Genomic DNA, 25,545 nt, shown 5'->3' on the forward strand with positions numbered 1-25,545 from the left:
AGTTTTATGAAAAGAAGATTGAAGGACAGCAGAAGCAGCTGCTTATAACTTTTGCCTCCCCGCTCAGATTGCTCAGATTGCCCCGATGGGAATCGCAGGCGGAGCTGCCATATCATCCCTTTCGGGAATGTATTGGCCTCCGCTTTGCCATGGAAGATCCTGATTGGTCCGCACGACCGACCCGGCGTATCTCTTACTGCATAGGGACTAGCCTGGGCGCCTTATCGGGGCCTTGCTTATCTCAGCGTGCCACCGATAAGAACCTTTGTTGTCTTGGCGGTGAGGAGAAGTTTTCCCTTATGTAATCAATGTTTATGCAGGAATTCATACATTTTATGCTTTCTGAAACAACGGAGGCATCTGGCCACAAACATCCCTTCTATGACACCATGAAAGCCATGACCCCCAGCACCAAGCATGCAGCGACTCCCGTCACTACTCCCGCTCCTATCCGATCCGATGTGGTAATCGGACGCAGTTCACTGGGATCTCGGGACGAATCTGAAGTCTGGGTCCCTGCGGCACTGTTCCCCTGGCTGGATCCTCCCGTGGCATCGGTGAGCGGACCGGGATTGGCCTGGAGGAGATTGGCCTGGACCGCTTCTAGAGCGGCCATCTGCTGTCCCACGCCAACGGTGCCATCATAAGTCCCTGTGGTCCATTGCATCCCACAGTATGTACCTGTCTTGCCTCCCACACATTGAGCTGCTGCGGCCTTGGCTGTTGGCTGCAGGCGTGCCATGATGGTATCGTACGTGAACGGTGCCAGTCGGGCCGTGTCAGCCATCCACCGCACCAGATAGGCCTTGAACGAGAATTGGTCCGTTTGGCAGGTTCCCACGGTTTCACATGCAGCCTCGTACAGCACGTTCTTGGAGCTCTCGTTCGTGGAGAGGAAGCTGCTCTGGGCCTGAAGAAGACCGTTGACTCGCTTGCGCCAGTTCTCGTCTCCGTTGGTCTATACTCTCTCATCAGTCATCCATCGCGTGCAGAGCAACGAGGTCCACTTACGTAGTTCCACATGTGTGCGGCCCCGAGCAGAAACACCCCATTGTTATACGTCCACTCGATATGATTGAGGTCGGTGCAGTTGTTCTCCTCACTGGTCCCGTCAAACACATGGTACTCCGGTCCAATCAGTCCTATGTCCGTCACCCAGTCCCAGACCTTATTCGCCCAGTCCGCATACGTCGCGTTGCCCGTATACCGCGCGAGTCGAGCCGCGATGTTGAAGAAGCACCCATTCGAGATGGAGTTCCGGTACGTGTAGCCGCTGTTGAACGTGTAAATCTGCCATTTCAACCCCCCTCCGCATTTCTGGGTATTCCATCGTTCCGCTTGTTCGTTGAACACGGCCTGCGCGAGAGACAGCCACGACGGCTGATCGGCTGGTGGATTGGGAAAGTTTCGCTCCGCGGCGCGCAGGGCAGCGAAGGCCCAGAACGCCTGATCATCGTTGCCCTCGGTGCGTGTCTGGTTGGCGGGCATGAAGTCGCGGTTGGGACCGACTTGGTGGAGGATGGCTTGCGCGGTCAGATCGTTGTATGTCGTGTCTCCGGTGTAGGCCCAGTAGTTGACCAGGGTGCCGAAGAAGGCCCCTGCCTCCCACCAGTAGTAGGGGTCTGGAAGGTTGCCGGGGACATCGCCGGTGTTGTTGCCCGTGTAGAAGCTGACGAGATCCCAGGCAAGATCGCTTGCAACGCTCTTGACACTGTCTAAGAGACAAAAAGAGTTGTTAGTGGCTCATATTCCTGGTCAGGATTTCTGAAACTTACCAGGATTCTGGAGATCAAGGTCGATCGCCAGAACTTGGAAGCAAGGGAGAGACCAAACAACACAGAAGAGGATGGAGCGCCAGAGGCGAGGTTGTGGAATGCGCATCATCACACAATATCCATTAAGTTAGTTGTAAACGAGTGAAAGGAGATATAGAAACAGAGCAAAGTGCGAGGAAGAGAGGAATCGAAGCTGAGATTTGAGAAGAGGCATGGTGCAGTGAATTGCAAACATTATGCTCACGCTGGGTGTGGAATAACACGAAACGGCATATGCAAGGGCGTTCTGCGGGCCGTAGCAAGGATCCTATTATTGCCAGCAAATGGGTGCCGCTTCAATTATACTATAAATTATCGAGGACCAGTGCATGGTCATTTTTATACTACTTTATTGATCAGCCTTATTGATTTGTTCAAAGGTAGGTCCCGAAGAAATCCCATGCTTACAGGACAGGCGTGCTCTGAGGTTTTGGATATACGCAGAAATCAAACGTGATACTTCTTAAACTAGCCGAACAATAATTTAATCACGATCTCTTGTTTGCGCCAGACCTGTGAATAAGTACTAGTAGGCTCAGACCCAGAGAAGGCTGAGTACTCTGTTTGACTAGTATAGAGTACTACTGCCTGCTAGTCGCATACACTTCCATTGCGGGCGGCTTGTCAAGAGCAGCAGGCTGGTCAGCTAGTAGCCAGTCTTCCCATCCACATGCTAACTGCAGTGCTGCACTTGCATTATTCCAACTCCTGGCCCTATCATGATCATATAAATATTATTATTCTATTATCATCACTATCAACTGCAGCAGATGATTATCTGCCGATAACGGGCGGGGTCGCTTACTCAGCCGCAATCCGGTGGGGAATTGACTTCTCCAGCATGAATGGCATTCGGGTTGCTTCTTCTCTTCATCAAGTCTAGCATATGCTATCATTCAAGGTTATAGGGTAATGGCTTAGGAGGGAAGTGACATATCTGTGGAAACTTCAGTCAGGGACAATGGACCACTCACGTCCCAAGCGCACCAGCAATGCGTATGGCCATCTCCTTCCCCGGATTTCAATGCTACTACTAGTTCACGCCCACTAACCCCGCCAGCTGTCAACGCTGTCGCTCCCGCAAGGTCAAATGTTCGGGCTCTCATCCCTGCGACAAATGCTGTCAGCGTCGGGAAGACTGTGTCTTTGAAGATGATCGCAAGATTGTAGTGTCTGAAGAGTGAGATCATGATCTGACATTATCGAAAAACACAAGTTAACTTTGCCAGGTTATTCCTGTCCCTCAAGCGAAAAGTGGAGGCTCTAGAAGGAGGCGGTGACTCGTCTCCGGTGGTCAAACGCCGGCGAGCCTTGACGGCTGACAGTGCGAATGACTCCAGTTATGGTAAGGGAGACACCCTTCAGGCGCTGCATATCCTTATCTAATCAGTGCAGAGCCAGCATCGGAGTTGCCCCGAGAGGCATCGCTTGATCCAGCTGAGTCCCATCGATTGGATGATCGATTCACCTCCAACCCATTCATCAATCCGGGCTACCTCAAGAATACAGGACCGCGACAGCGAATATGGCGTAGGTTACCTGCTCCCTCTTGATTGAATATTGCTGACCGCCGCAGTGTTTCTTGGACCGACTTCGACCTGGTCGTTCAGTCGCCGCATTCTTACCATTGTACAGGCACACATCTCCCCAGAGAGTCCACGGGCCATCCCTTTGGCGGTAGATGGTGATGCATATCAAATACAGTGGCGCCACGCCAGTTCTGAGGAGGCCCCAGACATTAGCGGTCTGCCTTCCCTAGAACATGCGCTCTACATGGTGAGCACCGTGCAGTTCCATTTTACCCACCTGTACCGGCTGTTTGATGAGGATGAATTCTTTCGACACATGTATGAGTTCTACGATGATGCGGCCGCCAAGGTCCAGGAGAGTCGTCTGTGGTACGTGCAGTTCCTCATCATCCTGGCCTTCGGAGAGGCCTTCCTGGACCCAGTGCGGAACCACGCGAACACGGCGAGCTGGACCAAGTATTTCTCGAGAGCGATGTCCCTGTTGCCAGACATCACTGGATTATGGCAGGATCCCACCCTCGCAATAGAAGTCCTGGCTCTCATTGGGCTGTACTTTCACTCGGTGGATATGAGGGATAGTGCCTATTGCTATGTGAGTTTTCCCACAATGTATTCTGGGCGTGACTGATCATGTAGATTGGGCATTCGATGCGCATGGCATTGGTCGAAGGATATCACCGGGCGCTTCCCGTCAATCAATTGGGACGAAAGTTGGTCGAACGCTGCAGCAACATCTGGTGGACAGTATATATCCTGGACCGCAAGTTCGCCGCGCTGATAGGATCCCCGAACTCCGTGCGGGACGACGAGATCACCACGCTTTTATGGGATCCGCGCACGTGTTCTCGCAATGAGGCTACCTTGAGCCTTCATGTCAAGATCACGCAAGTCATAACGCGCGTGTTGAACAGTAAGTTACCTATCGCCTGGTTCTTACAGTGCTGACATCCAGTAGCTGTATACAGTGCCGATGGCACACTTGGAGGGGCCTTTCTTCGCAAGGTGCGATCGGTCTTGCAAGAGATGACAACCCTCTCACAAGAGCTGGATGAGGTCTTTTCGCATCGCTTCGCAAACTCAGTCGACTCACTATCTGGGGTTACCACCCGCCTGACCTTATCCTGTCATCTTGTAAGTACACCCCTATCACAGTGTGTACCACTGCTAACAGTCACAGTGCATCATCGTCACAACGCGACCTCTAGTCCTGAGCCTGCTATGGGAGCGCCTCGGTTGCTTTGAGGCAGGCACCCAGTTCCGCACTCTATCCCCGCCCGTGCAAACGTTACTTCAGGCGTGCATCGACTCCGCGACAAAATCATTGCGGATACTTACTGCATTGCGCGATCAAAACCTGCTAGGTCGGGTCCCCTAACCATTACCACATTCCAAACTAACAGGGATACTTAGAAACCTTCCTCCCCTTCGACCTCGAGAACCTCTTTTCCTCCTTCTTCATTCTCTCTGTGATATCCGCCATCCTTCCCGACCCCCTGACCGACCCCAGCTACCGCGACATGGGCTACAGCCTGCTCGATGCGATGATCAAACGAGGCAACCGCGTGGCGCAGCTCCGCAAGTCCGAGATCGAGCTTCTCGAAGAACTGATCGAGCCGCTGATGCAGCAGCAGCAGGGTCGATCCACCGACATCGGAACTTATGACACGGCGCGGCCACACCTAGCCACACCAACCAGCCAAGGTCAAGAGCGACTCACCGAGCCCGTTCCACCCTCGGGGTCGGGGCTGCATGGCGAGATAGGGGCATCGGGGATTCCGCCCCCACCTGAGATCTCGGAGGCGGATGACGAGATCCCCCTTGATTGGCGGGGATTAGGACTGTCGTTGGACTGCATGCTGACGGCAGCGGACCAGTTGAACACGAATAATTTGGTGTTGGATGCAGAGCGCGATGGATTGCAGACAGATTTGTGGTTGTGGGAGAGTTAGCTGTCGGGAGCGGAATTCAGGAGATATGACCACCAGTGTAGATATCCGAATGATGAGTCCATGAACCTTATGCATGTGGCGTATTTTGTAGCTCATTTATAGATAGTCAGTACCTGCATACCAGCAAACATTGAAGATTAGCCAATCGACATTCCTTCTCCGACTAGACTACACATTCCTCAAGCCCCAACCGAAGCCCAGGGAGAACCGCAACGGGACCAAACAATCAACCAACCAACACAAACTTTGGCCCCTGTTTTATCGAAGCACCAAATCCCGTCGATGGCAGTATTCATCACAGCACAAAAAGGGTGTTTAACACGCCGTTAACATGATACTGCGAAGCTCCAAAATATTCAAAGCAAAATTCTAAAAAGGAGGGGAGTACTCGGCAGATGAAGTGACACATCCACTCGATGTACCGAATCGGTAGATAAATAGATAGATAGATAGATAGCCTAGGAATCCCCTCGGATCGAACCGCTGGACTATTCTACATGCATGTGTGTGCTGGTGTTATGTTGTGAGTCCGACTAGGTTGGTAGCGAACCAATCGGAAAACAATAGGTTGCATGATGGGAAAGTAAGAATTACCCCTTAGTTAGTAGTGTTGTCTACTCAGTCTAATATTCAAGTGAAAGACAAAGTGAATGATAATTCTTTCTGGGTCCGCGGACAGGTCGGATCTGTGGTATGATATGTGGCAAATTAGCCACATCCACAAACACTACTGTATAGCATCTATGTTGTGCTGTACTGTTCACAACTTCACAAAGTGTGTGTAATGTCAGTGGAGACGTGATTATTGATCATCACTCAATCATCTTAATTAGAATAATGGGTACAAAGTATCTATGGAGACAAAGTAATAGAGCATGATCTAGAAGTGTGAAGAAATCCAACTCCTGGTAAACGCTAATCAATAAACAGGTTAGCCCGGAACTGAGCATGCCGCTGAGTAATCAGTAATGCCCTTCAGTGGTGACCAACTAACTAACTAGCTAGTCAGTTATACAAACAATTCGAAGCCTAGCACTGAGCAAGTTAGCAGCACTGCGACCCGTATCGACTTGCGTATGCAATCCGATCACCGCCAAGCAGAGTCCAATCAGCCAAGAGGGGACTATTGCACCCTCATACGTAGGCTTTTCCTGTTCCTGTTCCTGGACGGGAGATGTCCGTCTGTCAACCACGAGAAGAGAGTAAAGATCTGTGATCCATGGGCCAAGCCACGGCAAGAAATAAGGTGAATCAAACGAACCGTGGAAGTCGTCAGCTATTTTACTCCGTACGATGGGATGATCCAGGCTGGATGGATGGACTATTATTAACTTTTCTTCTGTTGTGCCTGCCCTCCAGTGGTGGGTTTTATTTTTTCTGGTGGTGGCCGAAGGCATACGTAAGTGATGCCCCACTCCGAGGATGAGGCGCCATTCAGTGGCGTCTATCGTTGCTCACTGGTGTTTTTAGGAGAGATTGGTTCGTAGACTCTGATAATAGTGATTTCCTTCGATTAATAGAGTCATTAAATGCTGCCTGAGGTGGATGGTATTCTCTGTATCCTCTCGATCGGCACTCGGTCGGACCATCAAACACTAAGACACCACACGTGGAGAGGAGGGATATTTCTCACAGACAGAGAAAGGAGTTGCGCTGCTAAGCTAGCACTAGTCGATGCTTAACTCCGCCCGGCGCCAATTCTTGCGTCTTCATCTCTCCACTCTCAGGCGGTTGAATCTCTCTGCCTAGTTGAAGACTACGTTGCTCGGATGTCGGCATCCACACTATCTACCTACCTACCTATCAACAATCCCGCAGGCACTTTTCTTTCTTTTTCTCACCCATTTTGCTTGTCAGTTGTCACATTTGTAATCTAATAATTGGTATCAAACTGTAGATAGATACTCCTTGGTGCACTGTTGACTGTAGAGGTCTGACCCACATCCTATGGAGTACAACCACTATCGTGGCGTTCAGGATTAAACTTCCCCAAATATCACAAACAGGTACCGGAATGCTGCCATTCGTCCGAGCAACCACCCACCAGACCACATGGCGCTGCTTCCAGCTGACGGCGGTCTCTAAGTCTCCCTGCCAGACCGCTGCAGTCTCGGGCTGCACCACGGTTGACGACGCAAGGGGGCCAGATTACGTGGGGAGCAAATCGACCGTATTGGATGGATAGATGGGATGGCATGCCAGAGTGCCTGGATGGTGGACTCCCCCATGAACAGAATAAGAAAAAATAGGCAAAATAATAGGCAAAAAAACAATAACAACATTGGCTGGCGGAATCTACAAAAAGCCCCATCCGCCAACGAAGCCCATCGCGTTCGCTTCGACGCATCCTCGTTCGCTCGCGCCATGGCTGTCCTGCGTTTCAGACCATCGCCGCCGCCCTCCGTTTCACTGCCCTAAACGGGGCTATTGACCTTCGGCTTCTCTTTAGTCGGCCCAGTCCAGACGCACAGGTGCTGGCACTAGTCCAGTACACTCGTCACTTTTTTTTTTCCCACCATGGCGGCGCCTGCCTTGGCCCAATGCTGACGATTCCTTTTGCGCTGCCTGTCTCCACTTCCTCTTGATCGAGGCCACACCAGCAAACCCACCCTTCTCCCCCGGAGAGAGAGAGAAAAGGCAGACAGTCTAGACGGGGAGAGGGGGCCGGTTAGGGCGCGGTCCGTCTATATACCTACCCAAGTCGCCCCGGTTGTCTTGCAGACCCTTCTCTATTTTCGTATCATTCATAGCACACACACACTCTCCTTATTGTTGTTGCTTTGCAATATCCAGTCATTCCTTTTGGACCGGTGTTAGAAACACACCGTGAAAACACTTCTGCTTTCCTTTCGGGGACCTACCAACTCTCCCCCTTTATCCAGCGGATACAGACCTCACTGATTGACTCACTGGTCTGAACATCATATTCTCCACCATGCAGTGGAAGTCACTCATTCTGTGCGCTGCCATCGCCGAATCGGCCCTGGCTCGCACTCACGGCCATCAGCGCCGTCAACACGGTCACGGTCACGCCCAGGAGGCTCATGTGGCCGCCCGTGACGTCGAAGTCGAGGTGCACACCGTCGTCAACATCGAGCACGTCACCCTCACCACCACCGTCTACGGCCAACCCACCGAGGTTGCCGAGGCCGTAACTACCACCACCAGCACCACTGCCGAGGCTGCCACCACCACCGCCGCCGCCGGTGCCTTCGTGGAAGTCGACGTGGACGAGGACCTCGCCATCAGCGCCAGCCTGGGACTCTCCCTCTCTCTAGGCTTGGGTCTAGGCGACGACCACACCAGCACCACCACCACCTCCACCTCCACCAGCACCGAGGCTACTACCGCCGCCTCCCAGACGGCTGCTAGCACCACCGCGGCCAGCACCACCGACAGCGAGGCCTGGACGGCAACCCCCACCAACGGAGTCTACTCGACCGCCGGATTCGGCGCCCGCACCAACAGCAGCAGCAGCGGCGTCACCTACAGCGGCAACGTGGGCAGCCCCTGGGGCAGCAACATCCAAGAAGTGAGCGCCAGCGAAGCCTGGCAATACAAGTACGTGATCCGAATGGAAGGCAGCAACACGGCGGACTGGTTCGTCAGTTTCTGGAACAAGATCGGCCCCGATGGAAAGATGGACGGATGGTACGGCCACTCCGCCTTGAACTTCACTCTGGCGAAGGGCGCCACCAAGTACGTTGCCTTCGACGAGAACAGCCAAGGTGGCTGGGGTGCCGCGGAGGGCGATAGTCTCCCGACGGATGATTATGGCGGTTACTCTTGCACGTGGGGCGAGTTCGACTTCGGAGATACGGATAATGATGCCTGGTCCGGTTGGGATGTCTCGGCGATTCAGGCCCAGAATGCCGATCAGACGGTGCAGGGTATGCGCATTTGTCAGTACTCGGATAAGCAGTGCTCGTATATCACCACGGATGCGGAGACGGTTGTGAATGCGTATACGAGCGCGGAGGCGTCCGTTGATGGTATTGGTGGGACGGTGTCGTCGGGTGCCGTGCGCTTGACCGTGGAGATTGATTATAGCTAGGGCTGTTTTTCTCTTCATTTGTTGATGTGGATGTCGATGTGGATGTAGATACCTCTTGACTTCTTGTTTGTTTTTTTTTTTTTTGTTTGTTGATACTGTTGTATATATACCGGATGTTGCATTCGTGAAAATATACATAGTTGCGATTAACTATTATTGCTCGATATGGTATCATGCTATGATAATAGTAGCTGGTAAGTAGTAAGTAGGTGTAAAAGGAGTGGTGTTATTAGTCTATCTATATACTGCTGATCGATCATCGAATGTCTCACATTGAAACCGGGGATTAGGTACGCTGATCCGATCGCGGTGGAGTGGAGCAACAGTCTAGAGATCTGTTTGGATGTGAACTGTGAGAAGGAGTTGCTGATCGAGGATCGGCGGCGGTGAGACTCGCTGCACTTTACAGACGAGGCTCGGAAGGCTCGGATCGCTGCCGCTGTGCCAGAGGATTCTTACCACTTTTTACCTCTTGGTGGAATAATTCCAGCGATTCGAGTGATTCTGGACGTAAAGCAATTTTGGATGATTGAGGATAATTCTATCAGCTCACTGGTGATGGAAAACTAACACTGCATACTAGTAGTATACTAGTAGCATGAACATGATGCCGAATTTGGACCGGTGAAAGATGGCTTGTTCCACTGTACTAACTATATACTACTTACTATAACATTCAGCGCGCATTCACTCATTACTTGGTTGAACAGATATGGTATAAATTAGACACCCACAGTCAACCAACCACTTAGTTGTAATTATGAATCTACTAGTATAGAACTCGGAATTTGCTCGTCCTTTGCCTGATTGATGCTGTTGGGCCGTCATTTCGTGATTGTCGTTGGGGATGGAGTGAATCAAAACGAGATTTTCTCACAGAATATTAAGTTGGCTTATAGAGCCTAAAGTCATTGGGGTATATATCAACCGGGTCCCATAGCTCAGTTGGTTAGAGCGTGACGCTAATAACGTCAAAGTCGAGGGTTCGAGCCCCTCTGGGACCATCTTTTTGTCTATTTTCTTTTTTCTTACGTGTGTGCTCCACAACTTGGTCTCTGTCCGTGTGTCTTTCTTTACGTTGCTCTACACGGCATGAAGGGAGTAAATATCTTTGGAAATTTTTTTAAAATTAAAGCTAGAATGTGGTGTTACTATAAGAGCTCTACGTGGGCTCTCTATTCCATGTAGCCAATATATGCGAGTGAGGACGCACAGCGATGGACAATCTGAACGCACCACGTTTTCATGGAAACTATAAGTTGCAACATTCATGGAGCAAGATCGTGCAAGGAGCGACAAGGTTTGAAGCACAGTTCTCTGACGAAACACAAAAACAACCATAGATCCCAGCAATTCAAGCATTCTCCCATCCTCAGCCTCCGTCCGTCGCCGAGAGTACTATCGTTGTAGCCACATACCTAACAACCCAACTGGAATTAGCCACTCCGCTCACCTCTAACCACACCGTCACTGTTACGTGGCTCAGGATGTCCCTGGCCAGCCGGGCGCTTGGGGGCCAACTGTTCGGGCCCGAAAATCCCCCATGGGGGGCTCCTGATGCCATTCAAAATCAGCGAAACATCGCATTTTGTGCCTAAGTTTCGCTGTTCATGGATGACAAGAGGAGCTTCCCCACAGCGGAGACTCGGGCCCAAACACGCGGCCCCCGAGCGCCCTGCAGGTAAGGTACTAAATTTCCACGTCACGTTAATTCGCATAGATATCCCAATTCTCATCGAAGGAGGGGATTAAACGTTACCACTAAGATAGTTCAAAGTAACTCATTGCATTCAAGCCGGCCAGCCGAGACCGAGCTTAGCAACAAGTGGTCGGACGGTTTCAACCGAGTGCCCACTGTCGATGAAGACAGCTCCGATGAGAGCCTGGATGGTTTCGGCCATGACTCCGGTGGACACGACTCGTCCCTGGGCGGGATTGACAATGACAAATGCGTCTAAACCGAGATTGAAACCGACGGCCGTGAGATGATTTTTGGAGTTTGCTTTGATTTCCTGATCGATGGACTCTGATGTAGACGGTAAGCATGTAGTTGTGATATGCAGCAGCTAAGGATTACCTCTGCTCTTTCCGGCTTCGTATCCGTCCAAGATAAGGGTCATCTTCAGAACGGATTCCCCAAGTTGGGCAAGATCCTTATTACCGCTCATGCGGTTAATGAAACCGGGAATGTAATTCCCAGGAGCTACCAGTGCTTCCATTGCATGCTTTGGGTCATTGAAGGTGTACCCGATGATGTGTTGCAAGCTCTCGACCCTGTCGGTAATAACTGGCAGTGAAGGCATAATGTGTAGTGGATTGCTTATGCTAGTTCCGTATAGGTCAATTTCAAAGACTAGAATAGGCTGGATTAGAAAGAAATGCTAGTAGTAATGGTGGTCAGCTTCGTAGGGGAAGGGGAAGGGTGAGGAGGAAAGATCGTATGCGGGGGGATGCGTCGATCTTTTAAAATCCTCCCTTGATGACCATCATGTGATGTGCTGCATGTGTTGATGTGTTGGGCACACCAGCCTTGCGGCAATCCCTTACAACTATTGCAGCATACCTGCATGAGCCACGGTAATATGGTGGTTGGTCAATCGGTTATGCTGGAATGTGCTAAAGCTCCCCACAAAGACCTGTAACCGTACCAGAGATTGTGATACCACTGCTCAAGCTCCACGCTTTTGGACATGTCAAGATATACCCTATACTGACATATAGCTCTCTGGACTGGATAGGCTATGAATAAACCAACCTTTCTCGTATTATCATTGGAGCTGCGTAGTTGGACACCCGGTAATCAGTCTCAGCCTCGCGGGTTAGCCTATTAATCGCGCGAAGGGCAATTTGCAGTCATGTCTAGCCGCTCTCCCAGCCTGGTAGCAAGCTTGTTCGTCACACAGATAGCATAGCCCAGATTCTATCCGATAGACTGCCACTTACTACCTAAATGATGCGCACACCGATCAACGAAGTACTAACTAGCGCGAAACCGGAATATTCATCGGCCATGTCAGATGTTGAATAACCGAACCTCTGACGATAGCTCAAATAATATTTTTATTTTATGATAATGATCTCTGTGCAATTCCACCGAGAACCATATACTAGTGAGACTGATACTGTACAACGAGTGACAAATTTGGGAGCACAGCTGTCTCATAAATCAATCGCAAAAACACACCGCATCAAGATCATCCACATCCCCTTATCAACGAACAATTTCCCATCCCCAGAAGACCATTCTCACACAGAACATAGACTATATGTTCAAGTCTGTTCAGTCGAACCACATAGACATTGTCTCGTGGCCTTCGAGGCCATTCCCGGCCAGCTTGGCGTACAAAGGCCCGCTGCGCGATCCGGAGCCCATCTATGAGGACCGTCCCCATGCCAGACAGGATCGGCGGAAGATAGTCATCCTGTCTAAGCCCCGCCGTACTGACTGGCAAGAAGATATTCCTCATAGAAGGGGTCTGGAGGGCCTTTGGACGCCCAACTAGTTAGCAACTAGCATCTAAGTCACGCCACTTTGCATAGGTAGTTCACGCAAAGTCATGGAGCTCAAGCGGGCCAGTCGAGGCCCAAAGTAGTGAGGACAGGCCGCACACTTTCAATCGAGCCATTACTGTCCATATAGACAGCTCCGATGATAGCTTCAACGGCGCTGGCCATGACTTTGTCGGATACCATTCCGGCCTGAGCGGGACTGACAACGACAAGTTTATCAAGGCCCAGGTTACGTCCGGCCTGTGTAATATACGCGTTGCCGGCCTTCGTTGAGAGGATTCTGTTGGTGAAGTCTGACACAAGGAATGAGATTGTGGATAATGGTCAAATGGGATAGAATAGATTTACCTCTGCATTTTCCAGCTCCATATCCATCCAGCACCAGAATTGTTCTGAGAATAGCATCTCCAACAAGAGCAAGGTCCTTGTGACCATCCGTGCGGTTGAGTAATCCAGGCATATAAACCCCAGCAGCGACTAGTGCTTCCATTGCACGCTTCGGGTCATTGAAGGTGTAGCCAATATGGCTTTCGAGCGTCTGGACCTTTTCTGCAAGAAGTGAAAGCGAAGCCATTTTGCTGTTGTGGGATTCCTTGGTGTATTTGTAGCGAGAAAAAGAGCGTTCGAAGCGATATATGAGAAATGAGATTTGTAACAGGGGTTACGTTGATGAGGGACAGATGAGGAGGAACAATTGAATGCGAGGAGGTTGGACTTTTATACCCCTTTCATGGGGAAGAGGGGAAGAGGGGACTTTCATGTGATGTGCTGCATGTGTGCTGCGCCAACTATCTAGCCTTGCATGATTCAGCTTTGCTCGGGTATCCTGGGTTTCTCACAATGACCCCATTATCATACAAGAGGTTACTTCGTTCTCTAACCTTTCAGATGCTTCAACTGCCAGCAAATACCTCCCTCTGCTAGTTCTATGAGACCTTGGCCCGTTCCCGTGGTCAAGATGTGAGTTATCTTGCATCGCTGTCTTAAGGTGAAAAGTCCGTAACCTGGCAAGTCAAGCAACTCAGCCTCGCGGGTTAGCCCATCGACCCCGCAAAGGCTGAGTCGAAATCATGCCTAGCAGCAACCCCACCCGAATAGTCTGCCTTGGAGCATGGATTGTAGTCCAATCAAACCCACATTAACGACACTGTGAAATCGACCGGGCACTAGCGGTTGGCGGCTAGAGCTAGAGCTAATCAATTACGACGGTAGTATCCCCGATTGCATCAGCCAGAGATTCACGTGTGTAAAGCGAATATCTCACGAGTATTTGAGTTTCGCTAAATAGTTGGAAGAGTCATCAGGGTAGTTATCGTCGATATGTAACGAGGAGGTTACCTAATTTGATGGGTATCACAGTCTTCCCATACACCCATGTTGACGCCGCCTACTAGGCAGCCTTGCGTTCAAGCACCAAGCGGTCAGTGCACCAGGCGTCTGTGGTCTTAAGAACAGAGCATCATGAATAGCCCCGTAAGCACACCCTTGCACAAACACACCAGTCGCATAGTCGCATAGGCTATCTTGAAATGAAGTATACGGGGTGGTTCTCTGATGGAGCCACATCATGCGCTGCGCCTGCACCGCCTAGTATATCTAGTCAGTCACGCCTGCAGGCCTACCTGACAATAATGGCATCGATGCGCTATTTAGATATCCGCGTGTGATAATTTGCCTCCTTCCAGCTGAGATAAGTGTTATATGGACACCTCTGGTAACAGCAAAGGAGATAAGTAATTAGTCATATTACATCGTCTGTGCCATGTGGGCGTAGAGACGTCAGTATTAGAATGAATGTCTGATAGAAATCAAAATAAAGGAAAGATAGAGAGTAGACTGTCTATAAACATTAATAATTAATTAGGATGATATGGTAATAGTTCGCTTCTCTGAATAGACTCTGCCCCGCCAACAACCAGATAATGCGCATACTGACCAACAAGTCAACTAGCGCTGATACCAGAATATTCATTGACCACATTGAATATTGATCGCCACACCCCTGACGATAGGAATATTGTAACAGGCCACACATTGAACAGAGGATACCGAGAAACCACAACCACCCTTTCAGATGCGCTCAACTCGAAGAGAGAGAGAGTCCAAGAGATGACCAAGGACAGTCATCTTCCCTCATCTACTCTTTGACTGTATTTTGACTCGCGGAGGTGGAGGAGGAAATGAGCCTACTGAGGAGGCCACGCTTGGGTTTCGAAGATTGCTCATTGTCTTGAAGTGTCGAAGCGTCGGAAACTGTACTCTCAGAGTCGCCCTTTGAATGGCAGCTGTTCGTTTCATGTTTGGCAAGCTCGTCGATGAATGTGGGAATGTCGCGCGTGCCAGAAGGGTTCATGCGCATGGATAGAACTCCAGATCTGGAAAACATGGTGATTGGATAGTATTATTATCTATTATTCCTGATCAGCTACTTAATCTGTGAATTAAGCTTAATTAGAAAGCCACACCATCTACTTAGAATATTGACTAGCTAGCTTGCTATGGCTACCTGGCCAAGTTGTGCTGAAGGGCCAAACAGGTGATTCTGCGGGCAGTGGCGGTCGACAAGTCGTTCTTACGTGACATAACTTATGTTGAAACGAGAGGACGACTTATATCCTACAAGGAAGAGAACTTCCCTACCTAGCTCAAAAGAGTAGGACGACTGTTGGAGATTAATTACTTGCAGCCTTGCGAGATTGTGTCAGCTATACGATGGATGAGCTGCGTAGTCGGAGAAAGTAGTTGAGTGGTTGAAGTGGCTTGCTGTGTGCGCGACTAGTAGACCGGCTATAAACACTTATGTATAATTTAATAAGGATATACATCCTTCCTAGCACTGGATGTATATCCAGTCACCCCTTTTCCAATGTGGTCCTCTAACTAGGGTTACTCTGAAGATAATCCCCCAATTTAAAAGTTGGCAGCCGCAGGATTCACCCACTGCACTGTATTATAGATATAGATAGGGCTCTAACCATCAGATGTCTCTTCAGTGCCAGCCAGGGTGATGGCCACTACACCACCCGGCCACCGGTATTTAATTCAATACTGCTACTATTATGGAGTACATACCTCCGCCCTTCGGCCTCGTCCCAGTCTGGGCTGTGTGGCTCGCGTAAGCACTAAGTTATGTACACTTGATACTTGTTATCAGCGTAGTTTGGCTACCCCGCCCTCCCGTTTTCAAGCTGTAATGAGCAGGCGGTGTGATCAAAGACAAAGACTAGCATTTCGGGATGTTTGCTACCAACACTAGTACCAATTTACTAGGTAGGTAGACACCCATTCCCAGTCATTCCTCTGGGCACTCACTTTACGACTCTAATTAAGTAGCTCGGGATCATCCCTCTCAGATTACTCTCTATCTCATATCTCAATGGATCAATCTACACCACAGGCTGAATCCGATAGCGGGAGTCGGAAGTCAAAGCCGTTCCGACGCCACGCCTGTGACCGGTGTCGCAGTCAGAAGCTCCGCTGTGATCGGACAGCCCACCGGACAGATACGTCGATCGCCTGTGATCGCTGTGCTCGGAACCAGTTGACTTGTGTCACTAGTGCTCCCATGCCCATGGGTCGACCGCGTTCCTTGAATCCCAAACCCCGGTACTGTCGCAAATCAAGCAAGACGTCCGTGGACCCACGACTCAAGGAGACCGGGACTGACTCTTCAACCCCACCCTCCTGTCCCACTGTCCAGCAATTGCCCGGCCTCGGCATGCCGGAAGTGGATGCGGTCAATGATATACCCGCACTGGGCTTCGATGCCGGAGACCTGGGGTATGGCCTCGATTTTCCCAACCTGGATGTCTTCGACGCATCTGCCTTCGCCGACTTGGCCATGGGCTCGTCGCAGCCCGACGCAGCCGTCAATGTAAACCCTCAGGAGCAGAATGTCGAGCGCTTGTGGAAGCTCCACAGCACACTCCTGGAACACGTATATCGAATTGAAAGTGACTTTCAGGTGACAAACCGGTCCGATCCCTCTACCAATGGCTCTTCGCCTGACACGCACGCCTTTGAATCGCGCTTGCCCGACGTCGCAAACACACAGAGTGACCATCCGATGCATCAGATGATGCGCTGCTCACAAACCTTCTTAGAAATCATTCAAGCCTTTGTCTCCTCCTATCGAGAGTCTGTCTGCAGCATTCCACCCCCGGATTGTGCTGCCACCGACGGCTCCCGCGATTCGGACGACGATGACCTCATGTACCCTAGCCATGATCGCCCAGCTTCAGCTCCAGTCTCGGACACCGCCTCCGGGCTCACACTTCCTGCTTTCGACCATCCGTCAGCCCCTTCCCCTTCCTCATCCGGCCACAGGCGTAATCGAGCATGGTCGCGAGGAAGCCAGGAGAAAGGTAGCCCGAGCGGCAGCAAAGGCCACCCTGATAATAGAAACGTCGAGGACAGCGACCGGGCCTTCCCCCGGCGTGCCAGACCCAATTTCCAATCTGTCTAACCATCGCAACGTGCCATGTGCTGCTTGTCCGTCTGCACCGCAGTGTACTCACGGATCTGTATACCTCTGTCCGATCCTTGGTGGCGCGATACACCCCTGCCGGCAATCTGACCGGCCCACTTGCGGTGCTGGAGAATTTCTCGGGCCCCGTGCCTTTCTCGGATGTGCATTTGAATGGGTCGATGTTGAAGTTGGATGGAGTACTGCAGATTACCACTGTTCTGCAGCTGAGCTGCGATTTGCTTGAACGTATCGATCGGGGGGTGGAGATCCTGTTGACAGGCGCGGGCCATGTCCTTTCCGCTCCCGGGACGTATATATCACTTTTGGAGGCTCTGGCCCAGCAGGAGGCCCGCAGTGGGCGCGGACCGGCCTTTCCCGACGGAACGGCGGGTTCCACGGGGGGCGGCGGGCGGGCCGCTCGATTGGCCCCGTCGCGGTTGCTCATCAAGAAAATCCGCAAGTGTATCAATGATACCTGTCTGTAAAGAGGTTTCCCCCATCTCGTACTGTCGGATGCCTTCCTAGTCAGTAGAGCGAGAAGTGCCTACCGCTTCAGGTAGTAGCAAGGTGGTAAAGAAAAGGGGTTCCCACTGATTCCTATTTCCTTAATCTCTTAGTTTAATTGCTTTAGGCGGGCGCTATTTGGACGGCATGTATCACCGTACAGACGGCGTACTATAAGCGAGGATCCCAGTCAATCCCTACTTACTAAATTCTTTATATATAAGATTCTGATATCGTACAACATCGTGGAAGATCTCGCAGCGCTAATAACTGCTTCAAGATTACTAAAAGAAGTATTATAAGAGATACTCAAGCGCGGTAGGGGCCAGGACCAGTACCAGAGCCAGTGCTAGGGCCAGTACTAGGGCCACTGGCTCGACTACCCTAGTAGCAGTAGTAGTAGAAGACAGTAATCCTAATCTAACTAGCTAATCAGATATCGGCATTTGTTTGAATGGATTCGTAGACCACCTCGAGTAGAAGCCTCTGTTGGGGATCGATCGCCGCCGCCTCATTGGCGCTAATCTGGAAGAAGCTGGCGTCGAACGTCCGTACATCTTCCGTCAACGTATAGGCCTGTCGCATATTGCTGGAGCCGTGATGCAGCCTATCCGGGTGATAGAAGCCTGCTGCATTATAGCGTTCCGCTGGGATCTCGCGCAGGACGTCCTGGGGTTTGGATAGAAGTCCCCAGAGCTTGGCGGGCGAATCCGCCTGTCCGGGAAATCGACAGCCACTGCCAATGATTGCGATGGGCTCAGGAGGCATTGTATCACTGTAAAAATGCGAGCCTTGGTAGGTTGATAGGTTGTTGTTGACATTCTCTGACTTGCTCAGCACTTACGGTCACCGTATTATATATTATGCCAACCTCGATGAGATATCATCTCTATCATCTCGGGTTCGGGAAACCAAAGCCGAAACCATTGACTAGATAGAATGAATTTGTTTTCGCAATTACGCTAGCTTAGCGAGTCGATCGAGTTGACGTGAAAGCTGTTAGTAAGATAGTAGAGTGACAGGTGCATTCGTGACAATCTGGATCTCTGCCTGAGGCAGCGAGTTCGGGGACATTTTGCAAAGCCCCAACTGCAGCTTCGGACTTGCAAACCAACAACTCTGCGAAATGTCTCCGATCAGCTCAAAAAGGGCGCGGAGATGAATTTTCTCAAGAAATTCTCTTTCCTTTGCTTTGCTTCAATCCCAGACAATTCAAATCTTCTAACCATTGCACACCCCGGCTTTCCCATTCGCTAAGGAAATGCTATGGAACCGACGAACAGTCCCCCCGACTCGGTTGATACGCCACCAGCCGAGGTCTTAGACGATGCGACAAAGTTGAACTTCAACCATGATTTTCGGTTCTGGTTGGTCTTTGTTGCGCTGTGTGTGACTTCTCTGCTGGCCGCTCTGGAAGGAACCGTCACCTCCACGGCTCTTCCTACCATTGTCGCGGACCTACACATTGGCGATAATTACCCTTGGGTATCCAATGCCTACTTCCTGACCACGTAAGTGAAAAGCTACCTACCTCGATTGCACAAGCTATTCCATCGATCCCAGAGTCTAATGGGTTCTTATTCTGCACAGCGCAGCGTTCCAGCCGCTCTACGGGCAACTCGCCAATGTTTTCGGCCGCCGCTATCCTATGATCTTCTCCGTCGTCCTCTTCATCCTCGGCAGTGGTCTTTGTGGTGGTGCCTCAAGCGCGGCCATGCTCATCGCTGGTCGTGCTGTTCAAGGCGTTGGAGGAGGCGGAATTAACATGCTCATCGATCTCATCATCTGCGACCTGGTCCCCCTGACGCAACGAGGCGCATACATTGGTCTGCTTTTTGTTGTCTTTGCCGTGGGTACCTCACTGGGCCCATTCATCGGCGGTGCTATTGTCAGCAGCACGACCTGGCGATGGGTCTTCTACCTCAATCTTCCTATTGGAGGGTTAGGTCTGGGTCTACTCATCCTGTTCCTGCAAGTGAACTACAACCGCGAGATGTCCATGGGGACGAAGCTGAAGCGCCTGGACTACCTCGGAAACCTGCTGCTCGTCGGTGCCATTGTATCGATTCTGATTGCGCTCAGTTGGGGCGGCACGCGTTATCCTTGGTCCTCAGGCCACGTCCTCGCGCCACTGATTATCGGTCTCCTGGGAATCCCAGCGTTCGTCCTCTATCAAGCGGCCCCCTTTGTAAAAGAACCGACTACCCCGTTGAGACTGTTCAGCAACCGTACTTCCATTATCGCGTTCTTCAATACTTTCATGCACGGCCTTCTCAGCTTCTGGATCTTGTACATGCTTCCGGTCTACTTTCAGGCGGTGCTCCAGTCATCCCCCGAACGCTCCGGCGTCCAGCTCCTCCCCACCGTGATCTCGATGATTCCCGTTGCTGGAGTGTCCGGTGCGATTCTTTCCAAGACCAGCAACTACAAAGTGCTTCACATCGTCGGCTTTGCGCTGCTCACCATCGGCCTCGGCACCTTCACGGTGCTAGGTCCGCACTCCTCCACCGCCGCGTGGACCCTGACGCAGATGGTCGCTGCCTTTGGCGCCGGGATCATCATGCCCGTTCTTCTCCCCGCGGTTCAGGCCGGGCTCGAGGAGAACGACACGGCGACGTCCACGGCGCTCTGGGCGTTCGTCCGTAGCTTCGGCATTATCTGGGGCCTGTCCGTGCCGGCCGCCATCTTCAACAATCAATTCGACAAGTATGCTGCGTCGTCCATCAGCGATAGCTCGGTACGGAACATGCTTAGCGGTGGGAATGCGTACTCCTACGCCTCGAGTGCGACCATCAGTGCCCTCCCCGCCCAGGTGCGATCGGAAACCATCGATGTCTATTCCCGCAGCCTGCGAGTGGTTTGGCAGGTCTCCATCGGGTTCTCCGGGCTGTCCTTTTTGCTTTGCTTCTTGGAGAAGAATTTCAAGTTGCGGTCGCACTTGGAGACGGAGTACGGGTTGAAGGAGAAGGAAGCTAAGGATGTATCCCCTGCTTGAATTGTCTTTTCCAGACGACCAAGTTGGTTACAAGCAAGCTTGGGAGTCAATACCGAGAAATGTTGTTGACTTTTTCGGGGGGTGGGTGATGTTTTGGTAGTCGCGTGTTGATTTATCCTTTCCCAGTGTAGAGGTAATTAGTGCCTAGATAACCCCCAATACAAATCGTCATCGTACGGAATATCAAGCTATTTGCCTCCGATACTACGCTTCACGTCCCACTGTTCATCCAGGAATTGAAACAGCTTCTGCTGAAGACGCCATGCACCAACCTTGCGCTGCACGCACCACCCCCCCCCCCCCTTCGCAATCCAGAGATGACGCTTCTCTTCCAGCAAATGATCTAATGCCTGCTCAATTTTCAATGTCTGGAGCTAGAGGGGGGATGGGCGCGTCGCGGACGTGACCCAGCTGATTATTGGGCAGACATACAATTGCGCACTGCACGGGGGGGATAATGAGGGAATCGCTGGGTGTGTGGAGCTTATAGCCCATTGTGTCTGTGTGTTAGGGTTGGCCTTTAAGTTGAGATGCAGTTTTCACACTCGATCAGGTCGAAAGACTCAAGCTCAAGCTCGCGGGGCGAATCCATACAATATAGATCCAATGCCACCTTTAAATATGCAATCACCACTTCAGCCTCAGATTGAGGTTTCAAGCTCACCGAGTATCTAGTATTCGAGGTTCTGGGCGTGCAAAATGTCTCCGAGACAAAGGGGTTGTTGCCTCCCGAACATGGGACAAAAGTTCGCGACTCCGCCCCGAATTATTTTCAGCGGACGGAACCGGACTCTGCCCTAAACATGGAATCGTGAGCGCCGCAGATTTAACCACTTCGATTGTCGAACGTCTTCTGCATTTTAGATAGTTACGAGCTATTCGAATGAAAGCCGACGCATACTAGCCCCATGGCATCCGAAACATTCTACCAGTTCAAGCCCCTGGACAGTGTATATACCCGAGTACCCGTAACGGCTACTCAAAAAGTCTTCATCCATCTGCCACAATAGCATCCGAAGAGGGAATATCGCTTCACCACCTCCACCATTCCGAGCAACCGCATTGCTACAATTGCCGGTTTCTACAGGTCTGAGAAGTCTGAAAGCTCTGAACTACGATTCATGAGCTCCTCACAAGATAATCAAGTACATACGACCACAGGGTGTGGAAAACAGGGCTTCCCGTCCGCTCAGCCGTACTTAAGCCACACGCCGGGAGGTTAGTAGTTTGGTGGGTGACCACCAGCGAATCCCTTCTGTTGTATGTTTTTCTTTTTTTTTTTTACCTAAACTGCAGGTAGGTAGGTAGGTAGAAGCTTTTGGGTGGTCGATGCTGCAGGTTGTGAAACCGGTGGTGGCAATGCTGGTGGTTGTTATTGTCTAGTTGCGGGACAGGGTTATTATCGCTTCGACATGGATGTACGGCGTTTGACGACACCTTTGTGCTATGTGACCCAATGTGAAATAGCATTGAGCAAGTAATTCTAAAATAATCAAGTTTATCATAGAGACCAAAAGGAGCGGAATTTGAGTGCTGGTAAACCGGAGGAGTATTGGTCTTATGCTAGCAGAAGGCTCATTGCAAAAGTATACGGGCATCTCACGAAATCTTCATCATACTTCCGTGGAGTAGGCAGATGTATCTATAATAAGTGTCCACATAGCCAAAACAAATAGACATCTATCTTGATTGGCACATAACTTCGATATGTACAGGTCGGTAAGCTAATATCTCTCGGCGATCATGGAAAGAAGAGGTCCCATATTATTCACCCTGCAGCATGTAAATTGCAATGGCCAACAAAAGAATGGAAAACATTGCAGAATAAACCCCTACCCTGTACTTATGTCTGTTCCACCCAGGTCCGTCCTTCTCTGGCAGCGGAAGAAAGTTAAGTGTTGGACTCCCATGAATAGTCTCCATCCCTACAAGTGCCGGAACATCTGCTAGAAAGGGAACAACATATCGCCCAAGCACCCTATTCAGGAGACCATCTCGTGCCTGAAAGCGAGTTATATATCGTGAAGCGGTATAGACGCTCTTTACCCGACTATAGCGGGTGTAGTAGTATTCCTGAAGAAGGGCCTGTACTTCCGAGTCCGAGAGTCTCCGTCGTTTGGCCCTTAGGACAGCCGCGTGAAGAAGATTGGCCAGGACTGCCGCATCCTCTATCGCTAGATTGGCTCCTTGTCCAATGTTAGGAGTCATCTGTAGCGCAGAGTAAGCACAAATAGAAACATCATATAGGGAACTCCCTCCTTGAAACATACCTTATGAACACTGTCGCCAATGCAAACAATGCGGCCACGGAACCAGGTACGAAAGACATTCTCCTCTAAGGCCGTCATCGAAGCAACTACTCGGGTACTCCACACCTGGCCAAAGGTAAGATCTTTTGTGAGGTGGCGGTTAGATATCTTCTCACATAGTCGAGCCATGTAATCGTCATCGAATCGGGGTCTGTCAGGATAATCAAGCTTTTTCACCACAAACCAGAAAGCACGTTTGTTTTTCCCAATAAAGATGATAAGGGTGAGGTTGTCATGAAGAGCATTGATTTGATCTCCAATCTCTAGAGTCGGCACGCAGGACGAAATGCCGAATATGCAGCAGTACTCAGTTGTCGTGCCTGAAATAAAAAGGTTAGAAAAAGAAAAAACCCAAACAATTATTGGGAGGAAAATATTACTATTCCGCTCACTCTGAGTGACGAATCCCGGCTGTATGGCATCCGCTATTCTCCACATCTCCGAGCGTACTTTGCTATGGACGCCATCGGCACCAACCACTATATCGCCTGTGTACTTCTCACCGGCTTCGGTTATAACCTCGACACGGCTTCCTGACGGACGGATTTCGGTAACCCTCTGATTCGTAAGGATTCCTGATTGATCTGGGTACTGGGTATGCAAGACCTCGAGTAACTTTTGGCGATCGAAGAACGCGATAGGGTAGCCGCATCTGTTGTAAGCAGGTCAGACCTCGGCAATATAGACATATTTGGGATCTAAACCCTACTGCTCATGGAGGAGTCTTGGGAATCTGCTAGAGAACGAGAACCCATCTGGAAATGTGATGTGTGCGGTATCGAGAGGTTCGATGAATTGCTCAATATGCTCGTAAAGGGATAGTTGGTTCAGGATTCTACCGCCGTTAGGAAGGATCCCGATCGATGCGCCTCCTTGTGGTGACAGGTCACTGCTTTTCTCGAGTACAATGTGATTGATGTTCACTCGTCGGAGACAATGAGCTAGCGTGAGACCGGCAATCCCGCCTCCCACTATTATGACTGTGAATTGAGAAGTAGTCATAATGCCTGGATAAGACAGTATCGAAAGTACACTGTCACTGATTCTGGGTATGTAATTTACTTGTTAAGCTTTGGTGTGGGAGTATAAGTTTGAGAAGTGCTAGGTTCAGGCAATATTCAGGGGAGACATATTGGAGAATAGTTGTGTGACAGAACAGTAGATTGGAGGAGCTCATATCTTCTTATCTCGTAAGGCTTCCAGCTCAGGCTTACAATCCGGTGGACTTGTTGTTTGCGAGCTATCGCTGGTCATATGAGAAAGTCTTACAGTTACTGGCTGGGCTAACCAAACTTTTCCTCTCCAAGCAGGCTTGTTCGAACTTGGAGGCACAGTGATTAATGTACCTGCAGGTTGTAGTACAACGGCATAGATGTCAGGTCGATTGATCTTTCTTTGTGCTACACTTAGTTTTTGACATACCAATGTGCCTGGTGATACTCAACTTTTGAATTTTCTAACCTCCGTGCAGATTAGATCCGATATACGTCCATTTCATCAGATTGAACACTATACTTGCCTGACGTAGAAAGCATTTAAATCGGTCAATCAGCAGAGCCAGTTGGTCCGTGGCTGGAACCATTGCCCCCCTTGTTACATGTAGACTGAGAGCAAGATACAGTGTCGGAGTTTTGTACCCCCGGTGGCAGATTGCCTCGTTGACCAGGACCGTACTCGGTAAAATGCTTGGATATACAATCGCAGCGCTAAGATCGCCTAAAGATCCTTAGATCTTTTATACTGTGATAGTTACTTATAGGGCTGGAGTTATTGAGTGTAGAAATTGTCATACCAGATCCGGCAGGTACTCTCATAATCCTGTAAACCTCAAGCTGCCGATATTGAGTCATAGTTACCAATCATACGCTGCAATCAAAAGTCCTGGGTTATATGTGTAGACAGATTGGCAATTTGGCCACATATTTCTGGCCATGGATATGAATGGCTACAATGTTTGCTGTAATTCATCGGAGTTTGCCGGCGTCGTATGACAGAAGATGCATGGAAAGGTCCACTCAAGGCTTCTAAGTCACCTGCAATTTGCTACGAAAGTTAATGTAACTCATTCTGGCGCGAAGCTTGCCCAGAAGTTGGGCTAGAAGTCTACAGTAGAATCTGCATAATTTCACGGCCTCCATATCTTTACACCAGACTTTCCACAAGTTTACAATTGGAGTAAGAATATTCTACTTTAGCCTAGTAATGTTAGTGAGGTTCAGTATCTGCGAAATGACAGCAGAATGGCCGTTGCAAATGATGTGTGAATTGCGCGATCTGGGTGACTGTGGATCTAGATATGTCGTCCAAACGTCCATATCTTTGCAGCACCAACCCAGGCCAATAATTGCCTTTGCGGGATTTACAGATACAGGCCAAGTGATAGGAGAGGCATATCAAGGTGAAGCAGTAGTCA

General features: G+C 50.3%; 9 protein-coding genes and 1 non-coding gene across 10 annotated transcripts; 5 read left to right on the forward strand and 5 right to left on the reverse strand.

The window, feature by feature from the left end:
* Nucleotides 1-291: 291 nt before the first annotated feature.
* Nucleotides 292-1,980, reverse strand: ASPBRDRAFT_46580 (glycoside hydrolase family 76 protein). Its single transcript, XM_067625661.1, has 3 exons — nt 1,776-1,980; nt 1,012-1,715; nt 292-958 (listed from the first exon to the last, which is right to left on the reverse strand). The coding sequence occupies exons 1-3, from the start codon at nt 1,882-1,884 to the stop codon at nt 380-382; spliced, it is 1,392 nt and encodes a 463-aa protein (XP_067475631.1). The 5' UTR covers nt 1,885-1,980; the 3' UTR covers nt 292-379.
* Nucleotides 1,981-2,775: 795 nt separating this feature from the next.
* On the forward strand, nt 2,776-5,454 carry ASPBRDRAFT_158921 (putative C6 transcription factor; the record flags this gene model as incomplete). Its single annotated transcript, XM_067619440.1, has 9 exons — nt 2,776-2,810; nt 2,875-2,994; nt 3,044-3,159; nt 3,210-3,344; nt 3,391-3,935; nt 3,980-4,253; nt 4,299-4,474; nt 4,521-4,704; nt 4,754-5,454. 9 exons carry the CDS (start codon nt 2,776-2,778, stop codon nt 5,290-5,292), a joined length of 2,124 nt encoding a protein of 707 aa, XP_067475632.1. The 3' UTR covers nt 5,293-5,454.
* Nucleotides 5,455-8,227: 2,773 nt separating this feature from the next.
* ASPBRDRAFT_133288 (putative allergen Asp F4-like) lies at nt 8,228-9,346 on the forward strand (the record flags this gene model as incomplete). The annotated part of the gene is made up of 1 exon (XM_067618506.1): nt 8,228-9,346. The coding sequence occupies one exon, from the start codon at nt 8,228-8,230 to the stop codon at nt 9,344-9,346; it is 1,119 nt and encodes a 372-aa protein (XP_067475633.1).
* Nucleotides 9,347-10,276: 930 nt separating this feature from the next.
* Nucleotides 10,277-10,350, forward strand: ASPBRDRAFT_t222. Its single transcript has one exon. It is a non-coding gene; the product is annotated as a tRNA-Ile (tRNA).
* Nucleotides 10,351-11,136: 786 nt separating this feature from the next.
* Nucleotides 11,137-11,649, reverse strand: ASPBRDRAFT_198822 (uncharacterized protein; the record flags this gene model as incomplete). Its single annotated transcript, XM_067621241.1, has 2 exons — nt 11,137-11,372; nt 11,424-11,649. The coding sequence occupies 2 exons, from the start codon at nt 11,647-11,649 to the stop codon at nt 11,137-11,139; spliced, it is 462 nt and encodes a 153-aa protein (XP_067475634.1).
* Nucleotides 11,650-12,910: 1,261 nt separating this feature from the next.
* ASPBRDRAFT_198823 (uncharacterized protein) lies at nt 12,911-13,430 on the reverse strand (the record flags this gene model as incomplete). The annotated part of the gene is made up of 2 exons (XM_067621242.1): nt 12,911-13,149; nt 13,205-13,430. 2 exons carry the CDS (start codon nt 13,428-13,430, stop codon nt 12,911-12,913), a joined length of 465 nt encoding a protein of 154 aa, XP_067475635.1.
* A 2,802-nt stretch (nt 13,431-16,232) lies between these two features.
* ASPBRDRAFT_32986 (Zn(II)2Cys6 transcription factor domain-containing protein) lies at nt 16,233-17,321 on the forward strand (the record flags this gene model as incomplete). The annotated part of the gene is made up of 1 exon (XM_067623067.1): nt 16,233-17,321. One exon carries the CDS (start codon nt 16,233-16,235, stop codon nt 17,319-17,321), a length of 1,089 nt encoding a protein of 362 aa, XP_067475636.1.
* A 939-nt stretch (nt 17,322-18,260) lies between these two features.
* ASPBRDRAFT_198825 (uncharacterized protein) lies at nt 18,261-18,596 on the reverse strand (the record flags this gene model as incomplete). Its single annotated transcript, XM_067621243.1, has 1 exon — nt 18,261-18,596. The coding sequence occupies one exon, from the start codon at nt 18,594-18,596 to the stop codon at nt 18,261-18,263; it is 336 nt and encodes a 111-aa protein (XP_067475637.1).
* A 498-nt stretch (nt 18,597-19,094) lies between these two features.
* ASPBRDRAFT_32988 (MDR family MFS transporter) lies at nt 19,095-20,823 on the forward strand (the record flags this gene model as incomplete). Its single annotated transcript, XM_067623069.1, has 2 exons — nt 19,095-19,339; nt 19,419-20,823. 2 exons carry the CDS (start codon nt 19,095-19,097, stop codon nt 20,821-20,823), a joined length of 1,650 nt encoding a protein of 549 aa, XP_067475638.1.
* Nucleotides 20,824-22,381: 1,558 nt separating this feature from the next.
* ASPBRDRAFT_57789 (FAD-dependent oxidoreductase) lies at nt 22,382-24,134 on the reverse strand (the record flags this gene model as incomplete). The annotated part of the gene is made up of 5 exons (XM_067627797.1): nt 22,382-22,465; nt 22,660-23,031; nt 23,094-23,452; nt 23,513-23,784; nt 23,842-24,134. The coding sequence occupies 5 exons, from the start codon at nt 24,132-24,134 to the stop codon at nt 22,382-22,384; spliced, it is 1,380 nt and encodes a 459-aa protein (XP_067475639.1).
* Between the last annotated feature and the right edge of the window lie 1,411 nt (nt 24,135-25,545).

The sequence above is a fragment of the Aspergillus brasiliensis genome, assembly GCF_001889945.1.
Source record: "Aspergillus brasiliensis CBS 101740 unplaced genomic scaffold ASPBRscaffold_12, whole genome shotgun sequence".
Taxonomy (NCBI): domain Eukaryota; kingdom Fungi; phylum Ascomycota; class Eurotiomycetes; order Eurotiales; family Aspergillaceae; genus Aspergillus; species Aspergillus brasiliensis.

Excerpts from the sequence above, each read along its gene's own strand:
- ASPBRDRAFT_46580 (XM_067625661.1), bottom strand. The coding sequence starts at position 1,884 with ATGATGCGCATTCCACAACCTCGCCTCTGGCGCTCCATCCTCTTCTGT. Across the intron at positions 1,716-1,775 it reads CCTTGATCTCCAGAATCCTG|ACAGTGTCAAGAGCGTTGCA; the intron begins GTAAGTTTCAGA and ends TTTGTCTCTTAG. Across the intron at positions 959-1,011 it reads CCGCACACATGTGGAACTAC|ACCAACGGAGACGAGAACTG; the intron begins GTAAGTGGACCT and ends GAGAGAGTATAG.